Raw genomic sequence first — 12,611 nt, 5'->3', positions numbered from 1 at the left:
CAGAATTTGTACATATTGTATAAATGTCGAATGTGTTTAGTTTAGTAATATATATAAACAACCGTTTTCAGATTGTCGTCGTGGTCAGTCTTTAGTCGTGTGGGCCATATCAGAAGGCAGACAGGCTGCCAGGGCTGTTGATATATATCTGTCAGGCAAGTCCTACCTTCCAGGTCCCGGCGGAGTTATTTCCAGCAATTAAATAATCAACCAACCTGGGATTTGAAACGTATATGTATAAATATTAGTTTCTATTCTTTTTAAATTAAATTGAAATAGTTTAAAATTTAAATCAACGTATTAGGTTAAAAACATAACTTAATTTAAACTTGTTTGATTTAACATTTATATTAATGCACACACAATAATAACATTGCCTTTGAATATATTTTGAAAGAATCTTTTACAATATGTATAATTTAATTTGAAATATTAAATACTATATTTGTAATAGAAATAATGTTAGTGCAGATAATTCTAATCTTGTTCAAATTCTTGTCAAGAGAAGCAATGATTAGAAAATAATACTAAATAATTTTATTTACATTCATATGTGAACCAGGTTTTGAAAGTATTTTTTTATTTAATAAATAAACTTTTTATATCGTCGGTCTAATCATAAAATTGCATCTCTATTCTGGTATCTATGTAAGCTAATAAAGCTAACTAACTTAATATAATTTTAAACACATCTAGTTTTATTGTAATGAAATATTTTCAAATATACTTCAGTTATCTGTTAATGATTGACATATATACAGTTTGAAATGTCTTGTTAAATTTACCAAAATTGGAGAACATTTTTATGATTAGTACGACGACTTTTATTCTAACCTCGATATTAAGTGAAACATGCTACAAATATTAAAACCTCAATATTATTAAGAACGTTTACAAATTTTCTCAACATATATCAAATATAAAACTGTTAAAAATGTTTATAATATATCACAATTCAAAAAATTTACTTCAGTGCTGTTATATACATATAAATATTATTCACTACCATAAACTGGTTACAAATTGTGAATTTTCTTATCGATTAACTTTTGTTCATAAATATATTATTAAAAATATAATTAATAGTAGAAATTATTTGATTATTATTTTTATATTTATAGTAAAAACATTCCGTTTTAGGACATTTTGATTTTTAGATAAGATATCGTATATCCGAAATGTCTTTGAAGGAATGATTGACATGTTATCAATTAAATTATTTAAATTATATTAACAGAAATTCATAAAAGATTTCATATGAAGATGTGTGATTTTAACTCATTATTATTATTTTCTAAATTGAGTTACAGTTATAAAATCAACAATCAATTTTTTTTAATATGTTACTCTTGAGACTCTACTTAGAAAGTGCGTTACGTTATATAACTACAAAATATACCTGTTTTTGCACATACACACACAAGTTTTTTTTTTGCTAGAACATTTGAATGATCATTTGTCGTATGTAGTAGACTACGAAGCGCCCTATGAACGTTCGATATTTAGTCAAGAATCGGATCAGTGTTTTCAATTGTTTATATTATAAGCTAATTTATTTAGGATATGTGTCAAAACAAAATATATGTTAAGATGCCAAGGAAAATTAAAATAAATTAATTGTTAAAAGTTTATCAAAGTAACAATGTGTAAACTGTACCATTGTTCTTTATAGACTTTATTGAAAAAATAATTGTAACTTTTTTATGTTATGAACAAATTAAAATATAATGAATCGAAGTGGATTTAATTATTTTGTAACTGTGATTATATTTTGTTTTTTTTTTTTTAGCTGATTTGTAACTTGTAACGTGTATTGTTACGCTTGAGAAGTTCCTACGTGATCTATTTATTTAAACCTTCAAGTGTTATTTAAAATAAGAATCATAGAACTATTGTCTTTTTTTAATTTGATTTCCACATAATCATTAACATATTTATTGAGTTTAACTAAAAAGGTTATACGGTCTGTAGTTTCGAATTCTATTTGTTTTTATTGTACTGCAATTGGCACTTGAAGATTTATAGTAACCCTTTTATGAATAATTACTAAGTTAACTTATAATTTTATAGATAAACGTACAATGAATCCTAAGTTTGCGTCTAGTTTAGTATTAAAATTATCCGTGTTAATTTCTCAAAAGGTATAGAAAAATATTTTATGTCAAAACGATAATTAATAAAAATACATGGTGTTATATATTATATCTATATATTATCAAAATAGAAAAATATATAAGAGCTAATATGTTGTCCTTTATCTCATTTTTACGGTGCATGTAAAACCTTTATAATTCATTTTTATGTTTTCAGTACATTTAATGTTCAAGGTACATTAACAGTATTCAAATATATGTATGTGCTTTTTATAAATTATTCTTTAATTTATTAAAACTAAAATCAATTGTTTCTAAAATATTGTATTTCGTTACATTGTTATTTTATTTATTAATAATAAAATTCAATAATTTTCTTTTTTTTTTTTATTTTTCCTTGTTTTAATCATAGCTATAATGCATAGAAATGTTTAAAAATAAAGCTACGCAGTGCAATGCGACGAATGGTGAAACCTTTTTGCGTCAGAAATGTTTTGACAAAACGTTACATACAGGAACGTTTCATATAAATGCAATCTTCCAATTCCTCTCGCAACGTCCAAAAAAGTTTCGCTTTCAAAGTTAAATGTATGAGATTTGTTTATGTATGTAGTCGAAATTCGTTGAATATTATAATATCAATGACAATAATAAGTGTCTGTTGTAGGTAAATACTGTATTGTGTTGTAATGAATAGAGATTATTGCAGCAAAACATTTGAGTATTATTTACAAAGTTTTTTATTATTCATAAAATATACCTAATTGTAAGTAACCTTTGTCAATATATGTATGTATTTAATGCTATACAGGTATTAAAGATTATGCACAGATAGACAGACATGCAACAAAAACAAACTTCAAATTAATCTATTATTAAATGAATAAGTGAGGAAACTTTTTTTGTGTCCCAACTAACAAATGAACCAAACTACTATACCATCAGACATAATACTTATTTTAGAAGTTGCAGCGCGATATACGTTGATATTTAACCTTCAGGTCCTACTCACGTTTTTACTATAGAAAACAAGGAAATAACATACAAATCTGATATATATACATATAAATCAGTAATTCAAACAAGAGTTTATATTTTTATCTAACTTTTTAAAATTTATTTAAGTCTTACCACTTTTTATTATTGGAATAAAAGCGATCCCAGCAATTACAGGCCTATTTACTATATTTTCATCTTTTAGCTAAATCTTGAAAAAAAAAAACAATATTTTAAATCAACTTCTGGGCAGATACTAATGCCATTTTTCAAAGAAAATAATTTGATTCCACTAGAGTTAGATCGTCAACTAATGCGGGAAACACTTCTCAAAAATATTTACGATCCAACTGAAAAATTACAAAATGGTATTGAAATATTCTGTGACTTGTCTAAAACATTCGATGGTGTAGATCATGAAACGCTTTTATAGGTAAAGCTTTTTATCTCATTGCTTCATTGCTTTCATTAATGGAACAAAGTCTTCCAGATCTATGATAAAATTGGTGTTCCACGAGGATTCATTTTGGGTCCTTTTATATTTCTAGTATATATAATTCATCTTCCTTTCTAAGTTAAAGGTATCTGTGATGCTGTGTTGTTTAATGACATTATACATACTGATACATTCCTCATTAACATTCACAAAAAAAATAATAATTAGGGCGATGTAAGAACTAAATAGTGTATCATCATCTGCTATCGACTATCAGGAATACGCATAATTGCACCACAATATATTTAAAACAATGTCATGAACATTCACAGTAACATTGATTACTTTGATAGATTCAGTAATAATCATTGCATGAATACGAGATAAGGATAAGCTTTTAACGCCAGGTTTCCGACTCCGTAAAGTCAATTAATCCGTCTTGGGACAAGATATTCGTTTCTGCATTAAAATGACGCAAGTATCTTTACATTAGTTGAATGATTAAAATAATTTATCAAATATTACTTATATGCATATCATTCAACGAAAAATTATATAGAGAAGACGTAGAGCTAATATTTGTTAACTTTCAGACAGGATATATATCATTGTATTTAACATAATGTGTTTCAAATGTTAGAAAAGAGTAACTACTGAGTTTCTTGGCACATCTTCTCGGTGGAATCCACATTCCGCACCGCTGGTATCTTATATCCGGTTAAGACTTATGATAGTCTTATGATGACTGTAAAAGTATAATACATATATTATTTCGTTTTCATGGAGAAGGATTCTTTATAACGATAATATTTAATTTGCTGAAACACGCTTTAAAATGACGCTGCAGGATATTAATATATGTCGCTCTACTTCTCTTATAGAATAGACACTGACATCTGAATATTTTTTTTACTATTCTTTAAAGCAATATATTTTTAATGCTATTAAAACAGCTGTGCCCGCGACTTCGTGTGCGTTTTTAACATAAAAGTAAAATTGTTCAGTTCGCAATTTTTACTATATCTTATTAATTCTATATGAGGTAGCTTTTGTGATAGTAAGTCATTGGTCGGAAGCAGCTGAAGTAACGGCGACAGTAACTGGACAATATTTGGACATTGCAGCGTGACTTTATTATTATTTTAAATATAATTTTAAAAGTAATCAGGAGTAGGTACCTTCTTACATCGGTGCCAGCCAGTGAAAGTACCGTCAAAATCGGCCCAGCCGTCCAGAGATTAGTCGCAGCCCAGAAGAAACAGACACACAAAAATCATAAAAAATGTTATTTTAGTATATGTACCCTGCATGTAACATATGCATTTAGTAAAAAGCGGTTATTTTAATATTTAATTTAAATAGACTAAGCATGTCTGTTAATTCCATGTCGATAGAATGGAATTACGAGATCATCATGCATTTAGCCATAACGGCATTTGCGTCTTTCTAAATCAGAAGGAACCAACAGATTATTTATATATGTACCTACATATGTACCTACTTATAATTTAGCTTTCATACAAATGTTATCATTACGAAAAAAACTTCAAAGGTATATTTAGGAAAGTTATAGAGATAAAATATAGCGAGTAAAAATTATATTGAGTAAAATCCATATTCGACCGATTATAAGTAGGAGTGCAATTTTTATACATTCCTTCTTTTCAATAATATTTAAATAACTACATGAATAAGTATTTATGGTAGTATTTTATATCGTCACACAAAACACAAATTTACTTTGACGGCAATAAGCAATCAATGAAATGGAAAACTCTCATTTCCATAGTCACATATGTGTTCATACATAATTGCTATGACAAATTATTTTTGAGTTTAATATTCGAAATAAATATCATAGTATATCCAGCCTTTATCATCAGTCTTCGTTTTGTCTTCAGTGCAGACAAACCATGTACAAAAACTTGTTCGTTCCGTGTAAGTACAAAATTATGTGCAAACTTTACTTACCTTTACAAGTATTTCTTATCTTATTAATTTTGATAACATGCAGGTACAAAAATTAGGACGTGGGCCTTATCCTTATACGCGAACATAGATGGGAAATTTATAGAACAATTCGATTTTCGTTTGAAAGATGTTACTTTTAAAAAACTTACCGATTATTTGCACAAGCCGGTGGACTCATCAAGTTTAGCGGTTACAAGGATTTTATTTGGTAAATTAAATATTTTAAAATAATATGTACTTAAATCATTAAATATTTTTGCTTAATACAAACTATATTAGTATAGTAATGTACATTTTCTTGAGATACAAACGTCTCAACTTGCATTAACCCAATTGAAAGGACATACATAAGATCTTTTTCAATTGGTGAGTGTGTCTGTCTTTGATATTTATTTTCGACACCGGGTTTGTAACACTCAATGTAAATACATCATATTTATAACCTTGCAGGACTTGCGATGTTATTCGATATCCCAGATGAACGCGGAGGTTCGGTAATGGAAAAACGTTGGGGAGATCCGACGATATGTCGTTTTCCGCTCATTCCTATCGTGAAAGCTGTACCGATGCCTTTTATGGCATTAGTATATGCTGCACTTTGGCTCGGTATGTAATTGATTTTTTTTCTTATATAAATGTGGGACAATATCACATACGTTACTCTGATCCCAATGTAAGTAGCTAAAGCACTTGTGTTATGGAAATCAGAAGTAACGACGGTACCACAAACACCCAGACCCAAGACAACATAGAAAACTAATGATAATCTACATCGACTCAGCCGTAAATCGAACCCAGGACCTCGGAGTGGCGTACCCATGAAAACCGGTGTACACACCACTCGACCACGGAGGTCGTCAATTGAAATTGGTTTGTGAATTTCAACTCTGTCATCATTTCGATAAAGCTGAGACGAAAATTGGTTTTAAAGAAATGATCCGACTATTAACAATGAAATAACACGCATCTTTTCAAAATGACTATCAGATTATAATAGATTAAAAAGTCGACGGCGTAATCAACGATCAGATCGAATCTGTAGAGCGAGTTTCCACATATTGAATTCGGATAGACATAATTTATTCAATTTGTGCTGAGTAGTAAGTACATGTATCGTAAAAAATATGCCATATATCGATCAACCCGCAATGGAGTAGACCTATGAAATAAGTTCCATGCGTTCCTTAACAGGAAAAAATCATTAGGTCATTTAGGTAGAGTACTATTTACTATAATATTATTCTTAAAAATATTTGTTTCTTAGATGAAAATACTACATAATAACATTCTAGGACAATCTTTTCAGGAGCTTTAGGCATAACATTAGGATACAAGTATCGCTTGAGTGCGACAGTATTTACAATTTGCTACTGGTACTTGTTTCTGATTGAAAAGAGCTACTGGAATAATCACAGCTACTTATTCGGCGTGGTCGCCTTGCTGCTAGCCACGACTGAGGCCAACTGCTATTGGTAATTATGTGTTTACTTATTTGCCGCGAATCGCAATTACCTCTGTGACAATATAAATTGTAAATAAGTCTTATGTTGGTTTTTTTATTCATTTCACATGTGTTTGTGAATTGCGTTTAACGAATATTGTTTATGTAGACACGTACAATTTGAATAACATTTTATGCTTTTTTTAATTTTAGCATTTATTTTAATTGTTCATATCTCTTATATCAGGGTTCTGAATCCTGAAAATATTGGCAATAAGTTCTGATTTTAAATTATCCGTGGACAAGTGCATGTGCATTACTGACGACATTAAAGTATTAGGAGCAGTAGGTTGTCTAAACAGCCCTTAGAACCATATTATTTCAGACCTATATTATATTCATTAAACTGTATTGTGAGAGGGTTTTGTACCTATGAGGCGAGCGTAAAGGACACTCAACTTTATGTATTATGTCACTTTTTTTGTTTAACATCATACTGAACTGACGTGTTAAAGTTTGTTCACTGAATCATTCATCACTATTAAATATGACGTTGAAATATTGCGAGTTGTTTTGTATTTTAACAAAAACACGCTACTTATATGATTAAATAATAATTTATTATACATATTTTCTTGTCAACAACTGTTATGGCATCGATATATTATTGACGTATCTGCATTACATTTATACCTTAGAAATTATATATAGAACGTAGTTTGAAATAAATAAAAAATACCGAGAAATCGAATACTAACAGAAAATAATTTTGTCGAAATTTTTTTTTATATGAATTCACTATTGGTATCTACTTGAAATTGTCAAATAACATCCTTTCTTATTTATTAATAACAAACGACTACCTAAATGGTCAACCATCAAATAATAAAACTAGTAAATAGGGACTTATTACATTTTAGGTCTTTAGATTCACAGCTGGGCATTACTCGTATGAAACAAACTGTACCGTATTGGAATTATTTTATTCTGAAATATCAGTTTTTCATTCTATACTTCATGGCGGGCATGAAGAAAGGAACAGCGGAATGGTTAACTGGATATTCTGTGCAAAATCTTAGTGAGCATTGGGTTTTTAGCCCTTTCAAGTAAGTAAATAGTTTAATATTGACTATATAACAAAACAAAAAAACTTGTAACAACACAAACTGTATTCGTTGTAAATTAAACACAAATTAAAACACGAATATATAAATTATTATCTACTACATAATAGATTAGAATAAAAACAAAAATAATTTGGATGTAATTAGGAATAAAATTATACCTACTTAAAAAAATAATTAGAAGTAGGTTTTTATAATTTTTTTTAAATAGTAAAAAATACCAATTAAGTATGTATTATTTAACTGGTAGAAGTAAAATTTTTTTAAGTAACATTGTAATAATTCCGGAATGGCCTCTACAATAAATTGTGTTAATTATTGTTGTTCTGTTTAGACGTCAATCTTTACAGCAAAATTTACACGAAACTTTAAAGGACTGATTAAAAATTATTAAAATTAAATATATGAACTACAATAAAAAAAAAATAGCGATATCTGGTTAAAGTTTTCCTTACTTATTATTAGTATTGATAGATTTTTTTATTTAACTTATAAACTCAAAAAAATATCAATTTGTATCCCTAGTTGAAGTTTTTTTATGTATAAGTAATCTTAAACTATTTTTTAACTCAATAAAAGAAAAACGATTAATTTAAAAAATATGGGCAAGATAGAAGTTAATCTTCGAAAACTTAAAAGTTAACTGTATTTTTTCATAAACGTATACAACCTTAAATTTAATTCAACATTTTTATTCAAAACAAATCCACCAGAATAAACTAGGCTCCTATTTTCTTTAATTTTCATTTTACAAAGTTATATCTAGTGTATATGAGAGAGAATAAATTCCACATGTACGATGACGTATTTGTCTTATTTGCTTCGACTTGACATCATATTGGAATATTTTCAAGTTAAATAAAGAATATGATAAACTCATGTCATCTACTTAAGTACTTGTGTACAGGGCCGTATTTAGGGGAGGGCAACCGGGGCAACTGCCCTGGGGCCTCCACATTAGTGGGGGCCACAGTTTTCAGCAAGTTAACAAATATAAATATTACAATGTTATTATTTAATATTTTAAAAGTTACCGATACAAGTAAATAAGTCATTGCTTACTGATTGAGATGAAAAAAGTAATTAATTCATGATAATATAATGATTAGGTTGTTCACGCTTCTGTTTGTCTAGGGCCCCACTGTTTTGTGGCCCGGGGGCCTCCAGACCTTTAAATCCGGCTCTGCTTGTGCAGGTGACATGTTATTACATGTTCGAATGTAAAAAATATTGTTACACAATGCGATATCTCTCCACAAAAACGCTTAATGAAGTGATGTGACACTTGATAAGGTAGCACAATGGACGTTTCTACTTCGCAGTCGAAAATTTTCACATGGTTTTAAGAAAATTAATAATATAATTTTTATATTTCAGATTATTTCTTACAGTGCCTCAAACCGATTTCCTAATAGTACATTGGTTCGTTTTCGCATTTGATATAAGCGTGGCTATTTGGATGATGTGGTCTCGAACAAGAAACGTGGCTATGATATTCTGCGCTCTCTTCCATCTAATGAACAGCAGACTGTTCAGAATAGGTTGGTGTCTGCTAGTCCCGACTTCGTGTGGGCGAAAAAAAAAATTAAAAATCTAAATCATTCAAGGAACTTCTGAATATAAACGAAAATTTCATCAAATTCGGTCCAACCATTTTGGTGGAGATCAGTATATACACACGTACAAAAGATTTGTAATCTTTACAAGTAGAGCTGATATTTATTATAATTATTATATTTATTATTTTATTTATAATTTATTTATGAGGTAATATATTGAACGTAGGTTTTATATGTATAGTATAGAAGAGCTAGTGGCGTGGTGGCCTGGCGCCTTAAACTAAAAGCCGCAATATAAAAATATATATGATATACTTTTTTATTCTATTGTTAATTGTCTGTCAAGGATATTGTCTATGTAATGTTCTCACAGAACAGTGAAAAAAAATTGAATTTAACATTTGGATGATTTAATTGAATTATTTTTTCACACAGTAACAATTATTAATAATAACATATTGTTTTTGAGCCATTAGCACGCACCACCTGAACGACTCCCATTTTTTATCTCGCTGAAAAACGTTTTACGCGTTTCCTCCACGGGGAAGTTGAGGTTGCCCAGGACTCCTACCGAAAGAACCTTATGAGTTTTTTTGTATTTTATGAGCTTTTAGAGAGTTGTAGATTAATGCTTGTTATCAAATTATTAAAAAAAATAATTTTAAAAGTGACTTTCAGCTTACTGATATATTTTCTGTTTTTTTTAGAAACTAACTCTTTATATCTTTTCAAATGAATGACAATAATTATAGTGTTAATTTTTAACGACCGCACAAAAATATTTTTAGGTATGTTTCCGTGGGTCTGCTTGGCAACGATGCCGTTGTTTTATTCGTTTGACTGGCCGAAAACTATAATGCGTTATGCGGAAAAACCTGTATCGAAAGTAAAAGGAGGAATTTGTACATATCTGCACAAGTTTAAACTTAATACAACATCCGGCAGAACGAGCAATGCTAAAGTTATAACAAAAGTTGATGATAATGAGCCCAAGGCACATTTTGATAATGATAAAAGTAATGAACAAAATTCCGAGGATTTGGAAGAAAAAATAGATAATGAAGAAAAAGGCACTGAAGAAGAAAACACTTCCGAAACAAAAGACGATGAAATATTCGACGATGAAAACAATTCAGCGAAAACATCTGAAGACGATGGTGATCGTCGGAAATATATCACATTTATATTTATAGTATTTCATGTATTTACCCAAGCATTCCTGCCATATTCGCATTTTATTACAAAGGTTAATATTTTTAAAGTATTAGCTATTAAGTTGATGTCGTACTTAAGTGTTGATTGTAAACACAAAGTCCTCCGGCATAAACCTTGCTCACACGTTTCCTTCTAGTGTAGTATTAAATATAATGGATACTAATATTATTTAGAAAATAGATAATTTTATTACTAAAAGTAATTGACAATTAATCGATTATGTAACGCATAAAAACATATTAATGACGTCTTTAAAAATTAAATAAGTACCTATCTCATTACACAATATGTAAGCTACAAACATAGAATAAATATAATTTTAAATTCAGTAAGTAATCAATTATGAACTAATAGTGATGATTTATAGTATACATACTTATATATAAGCACATAGATAGCATGATGATGACGTGATGCACTTATTACTGTCATTTAAATTGCACAAGACCTTTACAAGCTGGGTCAATATATTCTTAAAACAAAGATCAAATAAATGTTAATATTGTAATTAATACAAATACAAGTAAAAGTTTAAACTGTATAAAATTTGATACACGTCGGCAGTTCTTATCAAATATTCTCCACCGAATTCACACGAATATATGCTTTTTATAAATTCGTAATACCCACACTTATTACTTCGTATGTTATTGAGATAAAATAATATTCATGGGTTGTATTTTGTGCTTCATACAATTGCAACTTTCACGCTTTTCAGGGTTATAACAATTGGACGAATGGGCTGTATGGTTATTCTTGGGACATGATGGTGCATACATGGGAAATTGAATCGGTTATAGTCAAAGTCGTCGACAACGAAAACAAGGGAGAGTTTTACGTTGACCCGTACATTTATTCCCCTAACGACAGATGGACAAGACATGGGGATATGGTATACCAATATGCCAGATGTTTGAAAGAAAATATACTAAAGCAATTTATTAGAAACAAAGGCTCAAATCATGGAAAGGTTATATCTAATAATATTTCGATTTATGTTGATGTTTGGTGTTCCATGAATGGTAGATTTACGCAACGCATGTTTGATTCTAAAACGGATTTATTGAATACATTTTGGTCTCCGTTTGAGCCGATACGATATCTTATGCCTCTGCTCGACGAAGCATTGCCTTGGAGAAGTCTATTGCACGAAATTAAAGAAGACGTCCATTCTTGGAACAATTATAGTGATGTGACGTTTATTGCCGATTTTCCAGGTAACCTTTTTTAGTTTTTAATATAATAATTGCTTTCATAGTATACAGTAATAGTGACGTTACTTTGACGAAATATATTCACAAATTGACAGTACATTGTTGTTTTATTTATAGAATTAATAAATTAATTACTTGTTGTATTTACAGATTACTACCAAGAAAAATTTATTCCAATGGAGTTAACAAATGTTACGATGACCATATTAGAAGGAGTGGTGGCTTTTGAACCCGAGGTCGAAAAATTTTCGCAAGGACAGTCTTATAAACTCAACAAAGGAAGCCGAGTCAAGCTGGTTTCTGGAACATTCCATAGAGTTCTTACGATAGGGACAAAACCAGCATTTTATATGTATACTTTTACTAATAGCTCAGAACCAAACATTGAAAATTCAACGGTTAATCCGAAACTACCTGTCTGGGAGGAACTCGCCAGACGCTTTAACAATATGATTAAATTTGCGAAAATAGTAGTCACAAACATAATAAGTATGTTTTTTCAACGTTGCCAATAAATGTTATACAATGTAATTAATTTAATCTACTTAAAGTTTTTTTGAAT

At 29.4% G+C, this 12,611-nt stretch overlaps 2 protein-coding genes across 2 annotated transcripts in view; both read left to right on the top strand.

Moving 5' to 3' along the window:
- Positions 1-2,210, top strand: part of LOC124530588 (glutamate synthase [NADH], amyloplastic) — a 48,840-nt gene extending 46,630 nt beyond the window's left edge. The window contains exon 43 of the mRNA XM_047104818.1: positions 72-2,210. Within this exon, the coding sequence (XP_046960774.1) occupies positions 72-202 (131 nt within the window). The 3' untranslated portion in view covers positions 203-2,210. The remainder of the gene's footprint in view (positions 1-71) is intronic.
- Positions 2,211-5,438: 3,228 nt separating this feature from the next.
- Positions 5,439-12,585, top strand: LOC124530424 (vitamin K-dependent gamma-carboxylase). Its single transcript, XM_047104592.1, has 9 exons — positions 5,439-5,463; positions 5,540-5,704; positions 5,947-6,102; positions 6,803-6,968; positions 7,858-8,043; positions 9,439-9,602; positions 10,409-10,866; positions 11,554-12,052; positions 12,200-12,585. Exons 1-9 carry the CDS (start codon positions 5,439-5,441, stop codon positions 12,562-12,564), a joined length of 2,184 nt encoding a protein of 727 aa, XP_046960548.1. The 3' UTR covers positions 12,565-12,585.
- The last annotated feature ends 26 nt before the right edge of the window (positions 12,586-12,611 follow it).

Source organism: Vanessa cardui, chromosome 6 (genome assembly GCF_905220365.1).
Source record: "Vanessa cardui chromosome 6, ilVanCard2.1, whole genome shotgun sequence".
Classification (NCBI taxonomy): Eukaryota; Metazoa; Arthropoda; class Insecta; order Lepidoptera; family Nymphalidae; genus Vanessa; species Vanessa cardui.
Note: the sequence above shows the minus strand (reverse complement) of the source record. Positions and strands in the feature narration are given on the sequence as shown.